This window comes from Suricata suricatta, chromosome 5, assembly GCF_006229205.1.
Source record: "Suricata suricatta isolate VVHF042 chromosome 5, meerkat_22Aug2017_6uvM2_HiC, whole genome shotgun sequence".
Classification (NCBI taxonomy): Eukaryota; Metazoa; Chordata; class Mammalia; order Carnivora; family Herpestidae; genus Suricata; species Suricata suricatta.
Window position 1 is genome coordinate 9,665,934 of NC_043704.1, and position 19,067 is coordinate 9,685,000.

Genomic DNA, 19,067 nt, shown 5'->3' on the forward strand with positions numbered 1-19,067 from the left:
GCCACCAAGTTTGAGTGTTTTGTTACACAGTGGTAGGTAACAAGCTGAGGAATCATATGATGCCACCATCTAGGGAAGAGAGGGGTTAGGAATGGACCACAGGGAATCTTAAACTTGGGTCATCTGATAATCGTATTTACCTTTTGCGTTACCAAATCCTTCATACCACAAGACCAACTTTTACTAATTTAAAGGTTCAGGACAAAAGTAATTATAAATAATCATCACAGAATCTTAGTACAGGAAAGAACCTTACATCTAGACTAAGCCCCTTCCTTTATAGAAAAGGGAAAAATGGAGCAAAGGTGTGATGTTCACAGTAAGGGGTGGTGTCCTGACTAGAGGGAAGTCAGCTGTTTGCTCATCCACAGCCCCACTTTATCAGCAAACATGGTAGTTTTAGGAAACATTTTAGGTAAGATACATCCCACAGAACTGGTCTCTAAAATGAGATGAAAACAGCATTTAAATCTGTACTTTACCTGATATAGTCTGAAACTGAACATCAAAAAAGCTAAAATATCAACAAAAAAGCCCCAATAATAAAAAATCATTGCCTTTCAATTGTTACTTACGTTTCATTGGCATTGAAAACCTTTTTCATTTTCTTCTTTAGTGCTTTCAGATTTTCTTGGATTTCTTTTTTCTCCTGTTGCCATTTTTTAACTTCCTTTTCCAAATCTTCGAGGAACCAATCTAATTCTGTCTTTGATATCTAAAAACATTTTTAGAAAGCACTTAAATAAATAGGAATACTTAAAAAAAAAAAAAGCCCCAGAGAGCAGAATTGTGGTGGTGTGTTAGTTCAGTCAGCAACGCCAGTTTCCCAGAGCACACTCAGGACCTGGCTGAGCCTGGGACACAGAATCATACGAAAAACACCCTTGGACCTCGCCTGCCTCACCGGATCAGGCTGGGGTATGCTGTCCAGCAAAAAGGCAGAGAGGCATGACAGACTCGCCGGTATTTGGAAAGGGTTTCTTGAAACCAGGGGCTGATTTCTGTCTTTAAAGATGAGATGTCATATGGAGAATTGGTTCCAAGCAGGAGGAAGAGTGAGGCAGAGGGATAAGAGAGGAAGGCACGTCCGAACTAAAGTGGGAGACCAAACCGAGGCCTTCAGATTTTTTTGACTATAACCCCAAATAACAAATACATTTTCGTAACAATCCATACCATATGTATATATGCACACACATGCAAACTGAAAGAAAACTGTACTTTCTGAGACACTTTTAGATAGTTCTAATCTACTCAGTTATTAAAAACATGGGGGGCCTGGGTGGCGCAGTTGGATGAGTGTCCAACTTCGGCTCAGGTCATGGTTCGTGGGTCTGAGCCCCGCATCGAACTCTGTGCTCATAGCTCAGAGCCTGAAGCCTGCTTCAGATTCTCTATCTCCCTCTCTCTCTGTTCCTCCCCTGCTCATTCTCTCTCTTTCTCTGTCCCTCCCTCAAAAATAAAGACTTAAAAAAAATTTAAAAACAATTCCAGTCACCACCATTAAACTGATTTCATAGCCCATTACAAATTACAACCCTTAATGTTAAAAACTATGTTAGAAGAAGGTAAAATCCCTTCAAAATCTCACTATAATAGTCCAAGTGAGAGACAATAAGGATTATGGTAGGGATGCTAAGAAGAAGTAAATGAAACTTTAGAAGAAGAGGACAGATAAGATCATGCGTTTAAGTGGGATATACATATATGCTCTCTCTCTAATAAACACTAAAAAGATTAAGAAATAAAAAAGTTGACAGAGCTAAAAATAGGTTTCTACCTTTGATGAATAGTTAAAAATCCCATTAACAAAAAAGAGCACAGAAGATGTACTAGGACAGGAGGCATAAAAACAGACACAGTAACTAGATATAGATGTTTAAATAAATCTATGAATAAATAAAATATGTGAGAACTCCATACTTTTGACTCTGTAGTCATTTTTAAAAATTTTTTATTTTTGAGAGCGAGAGAGAGTGTGAGTGAGCAGGGGAGAGGGATTGAGTGGGGGAGAGAAAGAATCTTAAGCAGGCTCCAGGCTCAGTGCGGAGCCCAATGTGGGGCTCAATCTCAGTACCCTGAGCTGGAAACTTAACTGACTGAGCCACCCAGGTGCCCCAGACCCTGTAGTCATTTCGATGGGACAGAGCAGAAATTTCTGTTTGACAAAGACCAGAAATCAAAGAAATAAAAATACTGAATCCAAGTAGCTTTTCAACATAACCATTTAGAAAGAAACAACATTCTGCTGAGTCTTCTTTGTATATACAACAGACACCTCTACTCTAACAGGCTATTCTAGCACAGAGCAGCACACGATCAAGTCAGGTACGCTTTGCTCGCCAAACAGCCTTTCCCAACATGGGCAATTCCCACTCTATTCCAAGTCTGCTGACCAGATGGTTGGCCGGAACCTGGAAGGCATTTCCCTGTGAACAGCCATGTTAGAAACGTCAGTGAAATGTCCACCGGTTCCTTCTAGGATGCCCCTGGTTACACTAATGAACCGGATTCAAGGAGGTCTACAGGGTTCAGAGGGCAAGTGCTTAGACCATGTCAGTCTTTTGTAGAAGACGCAGCCTTGCCCTGGGTGCTGGGAGAGGAAATGAGATGCAGGGAAGGCGAAGGGGAAAGTGCAGAATCTCCTCTGCAACCTGCTTGAAGAGCCCTGTCTGCAGCAGCCTCCACCTTCCTTCTGGCATTCGTCCTGTCCTCCGAGGTCCCTTCTCCCACAACTCCTTCGAGTCTCACTGGGCCCTGATTTAAGTGCCCGGACAGAGAGCGTGCCGGCCTCCCAAGCGTGTGCTTCAAACATCCTCTCCCTCCTTCAAGCCTGTCAGCACTCAGAGCCCCTCAACGCTCTCGGCGATTCTGAAGAACCCCTCAGCTTGCCTAAACGGTTCACACGTCACTTTCTAGCCTAAGTGACTCTCTATTCTAGAGGTAGTCTATACACATGCTTTATCCGGTGAGTCCAATTGTTTCTGCTTGCTTTATAATGTTTGCTTTTTTTTAATGTTTATTTTTGAGGGAGAGAGAAAGCAAGCATGAGTAGAGGAGGGACAGAGAGAGGAGATATATAATCGGAAGCAGGCTCCAGGCTCTGAGGTGTCAGCACAGAGCCCGATGCAGAGCTAAAACCCACAGACTGTGAGATCGTGACCTGAGCCGATGTTGGATGCTTAACCGACTGAGCCACCCAGGTGTCCCACCCTGTCTGCTTGCTTTTTAGAATATAAATGTGATGTCTCTGGCCTGGTCACAGGGGCATTCGGGTGGTGTGACAAACAGAAATGAAAATCTGTTTTTGAAGCAGGATAGTTAGCCTTCCCCAGACAGAAGGTAAAACACCACGCAAGCCCCAGCCTTCCTGGTAGCTTTCTTATGCAGGTGCCGCTTTCTGAAACTTCTGAACCTATAAATTCTCCAAAAGCTTTGTGTCATTTTCCAAAGTGTCATCCATTCAGTGCTAGCAGATATATAGGTGGGCACATGCTTGTAAATACATGTCATTTATAAGTAAAAGCTTCTCTATATTAATATTTCTAATAATATGTGAATCAGGGAATAGAGCAATATTTATTAGAAATAAGTTTAAATTTTAGTATTTTCCAGTTTGAAACTCTACGAATATCAACAATTGCTTCGAATGTGACCCGGTTACTGAAGGCACAGGTTCGGCGACAGAACCCGGCAGCCTCCTGCCTCAGAGAGAACGCTGTCCCTGAAGCCAACCTACACCCCTCGTGTGCAGTCGTGGTCTTCCAGTCAAAGGCAACAACGACTTTGAGGAAGGACGTTTCTCCCTCTTAAGCCTGTCTCAAGACACCACGGTCTGTGATGTTCCCGGAAGACACCTGCTAACAGGGCAGGTCCTTAAAGACTTCCAAGGACCAGGCCGGGGGCAGGGTTGGTTTCACTGGCCTTGAGACCACAGGCCGACTGTTCTTAGGCAGCAGAGGTTCAGTCAGGGACAGTCCTTCCAGGATCAGTGTTACTGACATTTTCTTTGCTGTGACACTGCAGATCCCGAACCTGTGGGGCCACTACTGTGACGGAGAGGACCACCATGTCTACTCTACTTACAAAATCCTGTATTCCACCTGGTTCACTTCTCCCACAAGGACCAGTGTCCACAGGCAAGCCTTGCTGGAGCCAGGCCGACCCGACCTGGTTTCTCACTTGTCCTGGGATTCCATTTTGGGCCATGATTTCACCTCAGATTTAGCCCTTTGGTCAGGAGATGATGCACAACCACAAGGTTATGCCAGGGCTTAAGAACCTACTTGGCAGCAAGTACAAAAGGAGTTTAGTATCAAAAGGCACAGAGTATTATAAACACACACACACACACACACACTTATAGTTCAGCCACAGAAAATGCTACATGAGTTCATCTGCTGTTTGTACTAACTACCCTTTAATGACAAAGCTACAGCCCAGTGCTAACTAGGTCGGCTATCATGGATTTGTCTCTGAATACATTAAAGAGAATGATCTGAATCCTCTTCTTTGAAACACTAGACTAAAAGACAGACTATACACAGACTATGCATATACTGCATGCTTTATATGCACAGCTTATTGGCATAATTATAAATACTTTGATTTTTTTCTCAATTAGAAAAATTTCATTTCCATACCTTTTTTTTAAAATCTCAACTTTGTTCCAAAATAAACAATTGAGATGAATACACAAAAGAGGGGCACCTAGGCGGCTCGGCCAGTTAAGTGTCCAACTCTTGATTTCAGCTCAGGTCATGATCTCACAGTTTGTGGGACTGAGCCCTGTGTCAGGCTCTGTGCTGGCAGCATGGAACCTGCTAGGGATTCTGTCTCCCTCTCTGCCCCTCCCCCACACGCTCTCTCAAAATAAATATAAAAAAGAAAGACAAAATAAAAAGAATGCTAAGTAGGTAAAAAAACAGAATAAAAAGATAAAAATGATAATACAGAACCAGAAGTATGAGCAATATAAAAGTGAATGCCATGAGGCCTTAGCCATTCTTTAGAGAGAGCATTAAAACTTTTCTGGTAGACAAAATCCAAGGAAATACAGTGAGCTATCTCCACAAAATAAAAACAAGTCTGCTGCACAAAGAAGCCCAGCTAGTGAAAGCAGAGAGAAACGACTTCTTCGTCAGGAGGAAGACTGGCACAGAGAAGAATGGATAACCTCCTCCACCATGTACTAGCAAATAAGCAAGCCACGACCTTCACGGCAGTGCAGGCCTGATATCCTGTGATACGGGCGGACACTGAATACGCAGCCACAATTCACCAAACCCAGTGAACTCAGGTGTTCGGTGCACAAACACACGTCATTTGGTAACATCAGCAGAGCTCCTGGTCTGTACACAGAGATTCAAAGATGATAACAGTTTGGTGGCGGAAATACGCATAAATGATGATTACTACCCCACATACAAAAATTAGCTCAAAATGATCATAGACCTAATAGAAGAAAATACAGAAGTAAATCTTGGTGACCATAGATTGTGAGGTTTCTAAAATATGACATCAAAGCATAAACAAAAGAAAAAAGTGGATAACACAAATTAAAAACTGTGCTGCATATGATGCCATCAGGAAACTAAAATGACAACCCGCAAAATGGAGATGGGAGAAAATATTTAGAAGTCATGTATTTGTGATTAGCAACTTGCACCCAGATTAACATATGAAACTCTTAAGACAAATGATCCAATTAATAAATAGACAAAGGATTGGACAGACATTTCTTCAAAGAAGATATACAAATAGACAACAAGCACATGAAAAGATGCTCAGTACCACTGGCCCTTAGGGAAATCCAAATCAAAACCACAATGAAAAATGACTTCATCCCCATTAGGATGGCTACAACCAAACTGATGGAGGATACTAAGTGTTATGAGAACATCGAGAAGCTGGAACCCTCCTGCAACCCTACCCATGGGAACTGCTAGAAGCTACGACTATTTCCGAGCAGTCCGGCGGTTTCTCAAACAGGTAAGTTTGGAGTTAGTGTATGGCCCAGCAGTTCCACTCTGAAGCACAGACGCTCAAGAACTGAAAACAAATGGTGGGGCCTGGGTGTCTCAGTTGGCTAAGTGTCTGGCTCTTAGTTTCAGCTCAGGTCATGATCTCACAGTTTGTGAGTTCAAGTCCTGCCTCAGGCTCCATGCTGACTTTGTGACAGTGCAGACCCTGCTTGGCATTCCCTCTCTCTGCTCCTCTCCTAGTCTCTCTCTCTCTTTCAAAATAAATAAACTTAAAAAAAAGAAATGAAAACATATGTCCACAGATATTCATGACAGATACTCACCACAGCATTATTCATATAGTCAAAAAGTAGGAAAACAAAGTCCATCAACTGATGAGTGGATAAATAAAATGTGATACTGCCATACAATAGAGTATCACTTGGCAGTATAATGGAGCGAAGTACTGACATGTGTTACATGGATGGATATACACGGATGAACCTTGAAAACTTTATGCTACATGAAAGCAGGCAGTCACAAAAGACCACACAGAGTACGACTCCATTTCTATAAAGTGCCCAGAACAGGCAGATCCACAGAGGAAAGGAGAGGCTGCCTAGGCAGTGGGAGGGAGGAGAACGGAGAGTGAGGGTAGTGGGTGTGAGGTTTCTTCTGGAGGTGATGCAGTGTTCTGAACTTAGACTGTGGTGACGGCTGCGCAACTGTGCGCGTGTACCACGAACACAAACCGTATACTTTAAATAGGTGAATTCTATGGTAAATGAATTAAATCTCAACAAAAATGTTAACAAAAATAATTACCATATAATATAGTGAGGCATATATTAACAAAGACCTTGAACCAAGGCTGAGTTGCCATCAGCAACTACTGACTTAAGAAAGTGATGCCTGAGCTAGGTTGACCCAAAGGATGAGAAGTGAGCCAGGCTTGGAGAGAAAGGCCACTTGAGGCAGAAGGGACAGTGCAAGGAAAAGAGCCAGAAGCGAGACTATCACAGGACAAATGCTATCCATTAATTACAGAGGAGAACGCAGAGAACTGGTAAAGGAGAAGGTGGGAGATGAGGTAGACACCAATCACGGAAGGGTTTTTAAACTTCTGCTTAACTACTGAATATTAGTGAACTTCGGTGCTGAGGGACTGCATTCACAGCCCCATCCTTACCTACACCTTTTGTCATGGGACCATCCACGGCCCTTCCAAAAAGAGCAGTCTGTCTCCCTACCCCTGAATCTGGGCTGGCTATGTGACTTGCTTTATCTAACGGGTATTAGCAGACCTGACATCAGCAGAGGCCTGAAAAGTGCTTGTGTGACTGTCCTTGCTTGCCCTGTCACTTTCTAGAAGAACTAAGACACACAGAGCAGAGCTGGTTGCCCCAATCATCCCAGCTGAGGCCATTCTAGATACTTCCATAGCCAGGTGACCCCACATATATGAGCAGGTAAGCCAAGAACAACAGGGCTTTAGCTGATCCAAAGGCTAAGCCGTCCAGCCCCGCCCAACTGGGACAAGCCAACCCACAGACTTCCACACTTACTGTTTACTGCGTAGGTCACTAAGGTTTTGTGGTGGGTGTTACTCAGCATTGTTATGGCCAATAACTGATACACCTATACTGCTTGTGAACTGCTGAGAACTGCTTTTCAACTGGCCGTGGAAGTGACATTCTCTTAGGGGAGGACAAAATCAAGGGATCTGGAGCCTGACACTAACTGTTCTGCCACTTTGTACTGGTATGACTTCCAGCAAGTTGCATTCGCTGCTCCTGCCTCCACATCCTTAATGGTAAAATGGAAACAATACTACTATAACATTAGCATGCTATGATTGTCTGAGATTAAATAAAATAAGCCATGTAAAAAAGTACAACTGAGTATGGCACATAATGAGCTCCATAAGTGTTAGATTACAAACAAAGAACTCAGGCTACCTACATGGCTCAGATAGTTAAGTGTCTGACTCTCGATCTCGGTTCAGGTCACGATCTCACGATTCGTGGGATCAAGCCCCACATCAGGCTTAGTGCTGACAGCAGAGAGCCTGCTTGGGATTCTTTCCCTCTTTGCTCCTCCCCCACTCACCTCCCCACAAAATAAATAGATAACCTTAAAAAAAGGCTGAGCTTGGCAAAGGTCATGACTGAACAAGAGAACCCCCACACAGATGTGGGCTGAGGAATTTTTGGCAGGCAGGGCCCAAGATTCTGTTTTGATGTACAAATAGGACAAAGTTTCAAAATTCTCCTCCGTAACTCATTCTAGGCCAAAGTGATTCTGATTATGTTTTAAGAGTCAAAGTCAACTTAAATACCCATCTTAGCGATATGAAAACCTCATGAAAGTACCTTAAGAACATATGTCCTAGGGGCAACGAGCAATGATTGCTCCATGGATATAAGAGGGTTTCTTTTTGGCGTTATGATAATGGTTCTGCAATTAGTGATAATGGTCATATAACATTGTGAGTATCCTGAAAACCACTGAATTACATACTTTATAATGATTAAAATGGTGAATATTATCTTAATAAGTTAAGAAGAACATAAACCTTGAGCAATACTGCAATCAATTACAATCTGCAACTGCACGTTAGAGGTACATTAAACACAACAGGAGATTCTGGCTTTAGAACAGGTATTTCCTCCGACATAAGAGATAACTGGCCTAAATAACTATCAAAGCCATTCCCAGCTCAGAATAAAACCCCACCCACTATATACAATAGCTAGCTCAGGTGCTTATTGATGCTTTTTATGTGCCAAGCCCTCTTCAACTGCTTTGTGAACAATTTTTCTGAGTAGGGGCCTGAGTGGCATTTTGGGTGGGACAGTTCTTCCTTTTCTATACTTAATGTCTCTGGACAATCCCACCCTTGTCCAACCACCCCTGTGAGTCCTCAAAAACCTATGAAGTACAGATTGTATTACTAATGAGGAAGCTGAAGGTCAAAGAGGTTAACTAAGGCCACAAAGGTATCAGATGGTAGTGCTGGAGTTCAACCTAGGCAGCCTGACTGATGTCTGAGCTCAGAAACGTGATTTGCTATTGCTCGTCTATCTCTTCCCTACAGAGCAAAGGGTGGTTGTATTTAATACATCCATTATGTGGTATCAAGCAATTTTCCAGTAAAAGTATTAGCTGATAACCTCAGTGATCTAGAGAGTCAAAGGTCACGGGAAAGATCAATAAAAGCCACAAATTTCTTTTTATGTCTATAGAAGATTTCTCCAACAAGCTAATTATGAACATAATCACGATTAATAAAGAAATGGCCACAGCTACATCTCATCTGCTCCAGTGTAGACAACCACCTAAAAACTCCAATGAGCAATTTATCCTGAGAGGAAAAAGGCCTATATTTTATAGGGGAAATCAAACTACCTAACAGGCCTAGAATTTGGGGACTAAATAATGGCTCTTTTAAAAAACAGACCAGCTACACTCTTAGGACCCACATCTTGAATGCAGACCTAGAGCCTTGGTAAAGTTAAGAAAAGCACATAAAAGCCCAGTCCGAGCTGCTGCTCCCCAGCAGCCCTCTGCCCGGGGTGTCTGATTTACTGAGATTTCTTGGACAAGTGGACAAAGAAAGATGCCTTGAGAAACTGCACAAATACAGGACCCAGTGAGACCAGCGGTTTACAAAGCTGGACGCGCCTCTGCCAGAGAGAGGGGCAGCTCGCTCACCAGATGCGGCTCACTCACCTTACGCGGCCGAGTCTGAAAATCTGCTCACGTTACTTAATCGGGGGGCTGTAAGCATTCTTACCTGGATTTAGTAAAACTGAATTTTACTGAGGCAATAGAAAGTTTATAAAAATATTTTATGCTGTTAAGGCTCCCCGACAGCTTATTCAAATTAGTGTTCCATGAGTGACCACTGCGCAGGGTTTAGTTTTGCTCCTTCTCTCCTCCCCCAGTCAGGAAGAGCTCATCTGACCAGGCAACTGACCGGAAAGTCTGGTTTCTTCAATTCCTTTCACCCTTCAAATCTCCCTTGTCCCATCCCAAGTGAGAACAAGTTGTAACAGGAATGTTGTAACTGTTCTAATACTGCCATTACAGAATTGTAGCTTTACAAACTGACCCTTTTCTTCTGGGTGTACTTCAATACCAATAATTTCCTGATTAAGGTCCCACTAAGCTGGTCCAGACTTCTGGAACAAATTCTTACCTTTTTGGGTTTAACTGAAGTGTAGTTGACATATAACGTTGAATTCGTTTCAGGTGTTTAAGCCAGTGAACTGGCAATTCTGTACACTAGGCAATGCTTACCATGAGAAGTGTAAATCCTTCCTTTCTTAAATTAACTAACATCCCCTTATATGTCTGCACAGAAGACCTCAGGTTTTACAAAGAAACGCACGAGGATTCCTTCATTCCCCCACCACTTCAGTGTGGCCTTGCCACTAATTCGTATTATTCCAGTAGCCAGTTCCATATAACTATAATCCCTCTTAGCTGGTGGAATTCAAGATCAATTCAAGATGGTCTAGGTGATTTCACAGATTTCATATGCCTAAGTTCCACGTGTTATTCTTACATTTCCTTCAGAGTAAGAAGGTGATAATAGTAGTAGGAGAAATAACAGTGGCAGGCAATACTTCCAGAGCCCTTACTCCACCACACGCTGGGCAGGTTCAAGGACTCTGCAAGTACTAATCTAGCCCCAAGAAATGGGAGCTACTGTCATCCAGATCTTCCAGCTACGAAACCAAAGCACAAAGAAGTAACTTGACCAAGATGAGAACTAGTATGGAATCAAGCCTGACTCTGAACCCAGCTGGGCTGACCCCAAGGTTTACACTATGAATCACTAATGCTACACTGCCTTTCAATATAAACAAGGATTAACTTGGAACTCAGTCACCAGAAAACAGGTTTAGTTAATGAAGCAAACTGACTATAAACAAATGAAAACCCAGAGTCAGAGCCCTTTTCTTAAATGGCAACATGCAGAGGTTCTAAAACACTGCAAAAACACTGCCACTTTAATATGTCATAGAGAAATCCAAAAAGGCATTATTAAGAAAAAAATCCATTTTTCAGCCAACAATGCTGTGACTTGGCTAACTGAGGCCACAAAAGCACTGATCTCCTGATCATGCCACATGCTACTAAAGAGAAGTTTCACACAGAATTACCTTGTTTTCTTCTGAGTTCCTTTTCAACTTTTCTTCCAGGTCCTTGATCTCTTCCGAGACCTGGAGTTTAATCTGCTCATAATTTTCACACGCTTCCTTAAACTGCTCTTGTAAAGCCTGGTGCTCCTTCTCAATCTGTGAGAGCTCTCCCTAAAAGTAAATTACAAAATTATCTATTAAAAATAGTTTAAAATGCCTATTTCTCATCTTGTTCCAAACACTCTCTTAAACAGAGGAGAATAAGAGACAGATGAAAATTTACAAGGGAAATGTCATGATAATTCAAGAATGAAAAACTCTTCAACATTGCTGAGCAAAGCCAGCTCTTTTTAAAGTACTATTATTCATATTACTGTAATTCATAATGAAACATTTTAATCTGTACTATAATTAGTTCCAAATATTTGTTTTAAAAGGGCTCAGTATTAAATCAATAGTGTGATGTGAATATCATTCTCCATGATTAACATCAAGAACTATTTATTACATTTAAAAAGCTGTATGTACATATGCAATTAGATATCAACAAAACATACTAACTTTGACCCTAATTTTAAGTATTTCAAATGGACAGTTGTAAAAATGACAAATTAAAATATTATCAATGGTTTCCAGTTATGTTAACTATCTCTTGGACTAGCTTAAAAAGCAAAAACAAAAACAGAAGCAACACTGCAATGTGAAATATTGTCCAACGACAAATGTCATTTATGTGTTTTTAAAAACCTTTCATTCTGAAAATAAATAAATTAAAATAAAAACCTTTCATTTTGAGGGGCACCTGAGTGGCTCAGTCGGTTAAACATAGAGCTTCGGCTCAGGTCATGATCTCGCAGTCTGTGAGTCTGAGCTCTGAGCGAGGCTCTGGAGCTTCAATTCTGTCTCCCTTTCTCTCTGTCCTGCCCCGGCTCGTGCTCTGTCTGTCTCTCTCTCCCCTCAAAATAAATAAGCATCTAAAAAATAAAAAAAACCTTTCCTTCTGCTAAGCCACCTGTGTGTGAAAGGCATCTCGGCGAGCTGGCTGACTGCTGTCCCCAGCTGACAGTGCCTTAGCAGCCACACCTGGAAATCTATCTCAGGGGCACAAACCTAGATTCATTTTCCCCCACACCTCCTGTACCTCAGCATCTTCCAAATGTAAAAAGGCACAGAATGAAGGTTTTGAAATTCAGTGAATTATCAGTTAGAGAACTATGAGCTGTGGCCAGTATGTGTTAGGTTATTAACCTTTCTCTGATTAATTTAAAGAAACTTCGTATGTTAGACAAGGCAATTAGTTCTCTATCTGTCCTGTGCCACAAATAATTTTCCTAGTTTCTCATTGGTGTTTTGGCATCATGTATTTGCCCGTAATACAAATACATGCCATGCATATGTACACACAGGTTCTATATGTACATATATATGCACGTACTTCTTGTCATACTGTTTATTAACCTCATGAAAAAAATCTTCCGTTTTTCTAGGGAAATTGTGGGTCTGCTTTGATCTGTCTGGAAATTTACTTTGGTATACAGAAATGATGTGGGGACCCACATTAATTTTTTCTAGACAGGCAACCCATTTCTCCTAATACCACATATTTAATAAACTACTTTCTGCTCACTAATACTTACCATTTTTAATTATACCTTACATTTCTATTTTCTTTTGTTCTACTGTCTCTTATTCTAATGGCCTATTTTGTGCTAAAATAGATTCACATTACATTTTGCTACCTAGATGCACGAGTCCCTTTCTTGTAGGTTCTTCTCCATGGGCATTCCTGAGGCTTATTTTCTGTGTGAAGTTGAGAATCAATTTGCCCAGTGTCAGATAAGCCCTGTGCAGGAGCGAGCTACCAAGGTGGCCCTCAAGGTCCTCACCTCTTGGGATTTATACCCATGTATCATCCTCCCCTATGATATACCAAGGCTGCTGGGCTGGGCTGTGTGACGAGCAGAATACATTAGAAGCGACAGAAAGTGACTTCCTAAAGTAGGTTATGAGTGCTCTTGGACCAACCACTCTGGGGAACACCAGGCCCCATGAGAACACAAGGACACTCAAGTGGTCCTACATGGAAGTCCACAGGCAAGGAACTCAAGCCCCCGCCAAAAGTCAGCAGCAACTGGTCAGCTGTGGGAGTGAGCCATCATGGAGACAGAGCCTCCAACCCCACCCCGTGCAGATGACCAGACGAGCCCTGGTCTGTATCATGGCTGCAAGGCCTCAGCATCCTCCAGGTCCATCAGCTGAACTGCTCAACTGCTGACTCAGAAGCTGTGAGATAATAAATGTTACTGCTGTCTTAAGGCACTGGGTTCTAACGTACTTCGTTATGCAGCAGCGGGTAACTAGTACACTTTGCTCATGACTGTGCTGGAACTACGTTAAAAGCTTTCGGGAGAACAGTCTCTTCACAATAATCATCCTATTCAATACTTCTCATTTGTGTAATGTAAGTCTTGTGTGTGTTTCTCAGTAGCATTTTAAACTTTTCTTTCATAAATTTCAGTATTTTATCTTTTTGTTGCTATTAAAAATGGAACTTTATCTTCTAGTATACTTTGCAACAGACTGTTGTTTATAAATGGAAAAATAGTATATCCAATCACCTTTCTGAATTCTCTTATAGTTTGGTACTGCATTTTCAGGTGACTGTTTTTAATCTTCCAGATACACAAATGTTAGCTTCCATAAGAAATAATACTTAAACCTCCTCTTTTACAATCTTACTTCTTTCTCTTATTTAATTTTGTCGTTGCTATCTCCAGGATAATAAATGGAGATGTTTCACCTGTAAGTGAGATGAAGGCTTTGGTTTGAGAAAAAGATCTGTTTGTGGAAAAGTATTTATTTTTTTCCCGTATTATTAGGAGTTTTAGTCAAGAAGGGGAATTGAATTTTATCTAATCCCTTTCAGAAACTATGGAATTGGCCAAATAACTTCTCTTAAGATACATTAACACAGTATATTAACAGATTTTCTAACTGAATCATTCTTATGATGGTGAAGCTTTGTATTATAATACTTTCTGTATCACTCACATGAATAGCTCTTATTTATAAATTGATACAGACTCATTATACCAGTTAGAACAATAAAGCCATTATATTTTGAAATAAATAAGCTAGGAAAAAAACCCAGCTTTTTTTCTACCTCTCTTTCCCAAATTCAACAAAAACAATTTTTTTGTTATGTTCTAAAGCTTATTCCATGGTAATATTTTATATGGAATTAGCAGACTTCAAAATACTTTTAGTTCATCATTGCCATCCAGTTATAATGAAAACTAAAAAACCTTCAAATAGTCTAATACCATTTGGACTCACCTGTTGTGCCTCAAAAGGATCATATGGCTCAGTATTGACTTCTTGATGTGTTATATTCCAAGGTACCTTTGGGGCAAAACAAACACTTAAATTCAATTAATCTCAACTGCTGTGGTAAAATAAATCCATTATGTAATGACATTTTAAGACATGCTTACAATTTTTTTGAGGTGTGTTTTATTTATTGTATTAGGAAAAAATTATCACGTAGAAACAGTAAAAATGAAAATGATTTTGATTCATTGCTCTTAACGTGTTCTTTCTAAGCTTTCTAGAAAACAGAAAACATCATGAGGAGGGGGGTAATCCAACAAGGGTCTAATGAATTCATGCCCAATAAAGTGAACTACGGAAGAACATAAGCTTGTTCTCATGCTTGTTAGTAACTTTTATTCACACCCCTTCGGTTTCTCTCCATCTGGTTGTCTCTTAAGAGAAACTGGTCACATGTAGCCCAGACTCTGCTTTTGGGGCCACCTGTGCAAAAAGCTGACTTCCTTTCATTCTTCCTACAGCAAGTCTCCACACAGCAGGCGCTGCGTGGGGAGGCTTCCTGGTCTCGGAGTAACTGGGTGGATAAGCTGCTGTGTCCTGGCTTCGGTGTCAGGATGTGCAAGTGCTATGGAAATACGCGCCACCGTCCGCAGGGGCGCCACTCTAAGGTGACGTTTTGGCTCCATCTGCTGATTCCTCTATCTCACTTCTCAATCGGTACAAAACTTGGTTAGGGAAGAAGAGTATTATTTACTAGACCCAAAAATTCTTTCTGAATTCCCTATCATGCCCTACAAAAGGGTCCATATTTTTAAAACATTTCCAGGCAAAAGATTTCATAACCATTGTAAAGTCAATAATTTAGAAGAATTTTAGTAACAGGCAATGAAAGATGAAAAGGAAAGTTTAACGTTAGTACTGAGGTGACTTTTTCTACTTAAGACTCACCTGCACCGCGGCCATCTGTGTGTGTGGAGTATCTGTTACTTGGTCGGTGATTTCTGGATTTACTTTCCACTTGGCAGAATTTCCACAGTGGCCTTCATGGCTGGTAGGTCCACTGGGGGCTCTATCGGCCCCATTCACGCTGCACTGTGGCTTTCCTGATACTTCCAGAGAGTCCTGAAGGGTCTGTGTTTTAGGGACAATCTTGTTACCGGGAGGTGCATTCTCAGCATTCAAATGATGACCCTCAAAATACATGGCAGCACTGTCATCTGGTCTGTCACTGGCTACAAATGAGGGCACCACTGCTATCGGTCTTTGCAGCTGATACTCAGAAGGAATGCTGGCTAGAGGTGTATACATGTTAGTGTACGGGGGCAGACTGGGTAACACGCTTATATATGTTGGTGGTGTCTGGATAATGTCAAATCCCTGGAAGGAAACGTATGTACAGTATCCTGTGACCAAATGGGGTGGTGTCCAGTATGCAGGTTTCACATCCTCAGAAGCTGGTTTGGGAGAATTACAGGATACTTGCTTGTGACCGGCATCCTCAGACACCGACGTGAGGGAATCAGAAGAGGCCTCCTTGGGCTTCTCAGCCTCCGAAACTGATCTACCATGATCAGATGCTGGATTCGGCTTCACCGCTTCACAGGTTGGTTGGGGAGAATTAGCAGATACAGGTTTGGGCTTCATGTCCTCAGAAGCTGGTGCTGAAGATAACTCAGACACTGGTCTGGACCTGACATCTGGTTTAAATTCCCTAGCAGCTGGATTCAGTGGTAGTTTAACTCGTAAATACTCCCCTGTTTTTGAAATTTCTTCCACTTTTGTCTTGATGTTTTTCTTCTTTCTCTTTTTCTTGAGCCGTAATGCAACTTTCTTCAATGCAATGCAGTTGTCAATCACAACAAAACGGGGACATCCCAGGAGAAAAGACTTCAACCCTCCGGCTTTTTCTAGTATTTGTCGAGTTTCTTCTGGGAAGAATTCATATTCTTCAGAGAACATTTTATTACTCATGTCCAAGGGACCATGCTCCTCCAACAACTGAGAGAAATAACTTGGAAAAAATTTATGTTTACATGTTATTACAAGAAAGTACTTATACATGTTCATTTGAAAAAACACATTTCCCCCCAAATTCTCCCAAAGAAAAATACTATTTCACTTCCAAGTGATCTCAACACCTCCCCAACAAACATATTATACTCATATTAAATCTGACAAAAGCTAAATGCAATCAGTGATAGTCTAGAAGCAAAATTTTGTTTATCCCTCTGATAATAATCCTTAAAAGATTTTTTGGGGGAACAAACCAAAAAGGATTAAAAAGTTACTTCACAAATTTCAATTACATTATTATATAATCTATTTAAAAAGTAATGAAAAATGTATTTAAGAAAAGTTAACAAGAATGCCAAATGAGAAGAAATCAAATTTCATTAAAATCCTATAGGAATTTTCGTACAGGAAATCTCTTAACATTTTTCTGTTTAGGAATATGCAATGATTTAGAGGTACTAAAAGGTCCTGGTTGCCCTCAAGAACCAGAGCCCGGCCAGACCACTGTGGTTTTTTTTGTTTTTTAAATGTTTGTTTATTTTGAGAAGGAAAGAGAGAGGGAGGGAGGGAGGAGGAAGGAGAGGGAGTGAGAGAGAGAGAGACAGCGAGAGAGCGAGAGAGCGAGTGAGAGCGATGGCATACACAGGCGAAGGGTAGAGTGAGAGTGAGAGAATCCTAGACTGTGCTGTCAGTGTAGAGCCCGATGCAGGGCCCCCACCACCTCAAGAACTGTGAGATCATGACCTGAGCTGAAACCAAGACGCTCAACCGACAGAGCCACCCAGGTGCTCCAGGATTCTAAATTTAAAATTAAAAACCCACCCTCAGCCCTCAGTTAATTTTGTGCACTACACGATAAAAGCTGTAAAAATACTTTTCTTCCCTACTTTGTGAGCCAATAAATGATTCCTTTAATAAGCACAAGGGACACAAATTAAACAATGTGCAGCTTCAGTATGAAATAATACTTATAGTAATGTTTAACTACTTACTCATACAGAGTTGAACATTTTTGTTTTGGGTTAATGTCCCACAGCTTCTTATTACGGACAACATATTCACTACTGTGCTGTTCATATATAGCCTCAAATTCTTCTACATCTCGCCGAAGGTGGTCAGGTACCACAAATGGACCTGCAGAATTTGGATTGCGTCTGCTGATAAAAAAAAAAAAAAATTTTTTTTTGGTGAGTCCTAAACTTTGAGGTGACCCAGAATAATATTTAAGTTAAAACAAAAATAGTAACACATGACTCAACCTTACAATGCAAAAAAACACAACCAGATAATTAAATGCAAAAAAGTTACCCTCAGAGGATCCTCCGAATAAGCACTTTTAATTAACTACTTTTGCTCCCAAGAAAAAATTTTTTGAAAAGTGGTTTTAAAAGCATCAATGTTACATTAATTGTAACTTGTTAAAGATTCTATTATAACTGTTATTAATTTAAGTTAAAGTGAGATTGGAACCAGTAAGACACTTAACAAAAAAGATTCCTTAAAGTATAAGATTCTAGCATTCTAAAAAAATGTAGCAGTTTGTGAGTTCTAAAACAAGACTACCTGTTTAATTCCTGGCTCAGTTATGTATTCCTGCCAGTTCTTAGGCACATCACTCAACTACGCTGTGCATGAATCACCCCATCTGTAAAATGCACCTGATAATAACAGTACTTATTTCCCAGGGTGAAGAGTGAATTCAATGAGTTTGTACATGTTAAAGCCCTCACAATAGTACCTGGCACATAAGTGTTATCTAAGTATGGGCTATTACTATTTTAAGTTAAAATAATTCCTCCGTTTAAAGAATCCATGAAAATGTGCAAAAGCAGCTCCTACAACTCCTTCAAGGAATGTGAAAATAAACTGTGGGCTTCTGGTTCATAATGTAATATGACAAAAAGGTCATTGCTACTCACCACTTTCATTTCTTCTTATGTCTATTTGTTTCCTGAAAACTCAGTTTCAACAACCAGATGTCACTGAAAATCACTCGCATCTAAGTTTACATCTTCCTCTATATTACAGCAAATATGCTAGTAATTATTAATAAAACATTCTCTTCACTGAACATTTTAAACACTATTTCCGAGGACTTTCCCACAGTATCTTGCACAAAGTAAGTTCCCAAACTTATCTAATGAATGTCATTAGTCCAATGATTTTAATGTAGTTTGTAGAAATTTTTAGTGTTGACAAGCCATATTATAAAATCAACCAAGGGGGATCACACTAGGTTGTCATAACAGATGCACAGATTTAGATAGTGAAGTTAGGGAAATAAAGTTAAATTATGTTAAATTAATACCACTTGCTAAGTTAATACGCTTGAGTTAAAATCTGAAGTATACATTTTTAATTGTATTTACCTGTGGTCTTCACCTGAAGTGACAATCTCATTATTTGGTGTTACTGAAGCGGTCCCAGACCCCACTAACATAGGCTAGTTTAAAAGACAGGAAAATGAAAATGATTTTCTACTTTAAAATTCGAAGAAAAAAATTAGCATTAAAACAGAGGAATGCTTATATAAATAGCATGCAAATTGGCAATATATAAGACTTATCTAAATTTTCTTGTGAACAGGAACACAAAAGTAATGAAAGTTTCA

The 19,067-nt window shown here is 40.6% G+C and overlaps 1 protein-coding gene and 1 long non-coding RNA gene across 7 annotated transcripts in view; one reads left to right on the plus strand and one right to left on the minus strand.

Annotated features, from left to right (window-relative positions):
- Window positions 1-19,067, plus strand: part of LOC115291497 — a 73,687-nt gene that overhangs the window by 24,479 nt on the left and 30,141 nt on the right. The window lies entirely within an intron of this gene.
- Window positions 1-19,067, minus strand: part of TTC3 (tetratricopeptide repeat domain 3) — a 115,406-nt gene that overhangs the window by 19,336 nt on the left and 77,003 nt on the right. For 5 of the 6 annotated variants that reach the window (XM_029938971.1, XM_029938970.1, XM_029938975.1 and 2 more), the window contains 6 exons: window positions 18,826-18,899; window positions 17,449-17,613; window positions 15,392-16,454; window positions 14,450-14,515; window positions 11,135-11,284; window positions 576-715 (listed from right to left, as the gene is read on the minus strand). In XM_029938971.1, coding sequence (XP_029794831.1) covers window positions 576-715; window positions 11,135-11,284; window positions 14,450-14,515; window positions 15,392-16,454; window positions 17,449-17,613; window positions 18,826-18,899 — 1,658 coding nt within the window. The remainder of the gene's footprint in view (window positions 1-575; window positions 716-11,134; window positions 11,285-14,449; window positions 14,516-15,391; window positions 16,455-17,448; window positions 17,614-18,825; window positions 18,900-19,067) is intronic. The other variant, XM_029938972.1, reaches the window with a different exon arrangement.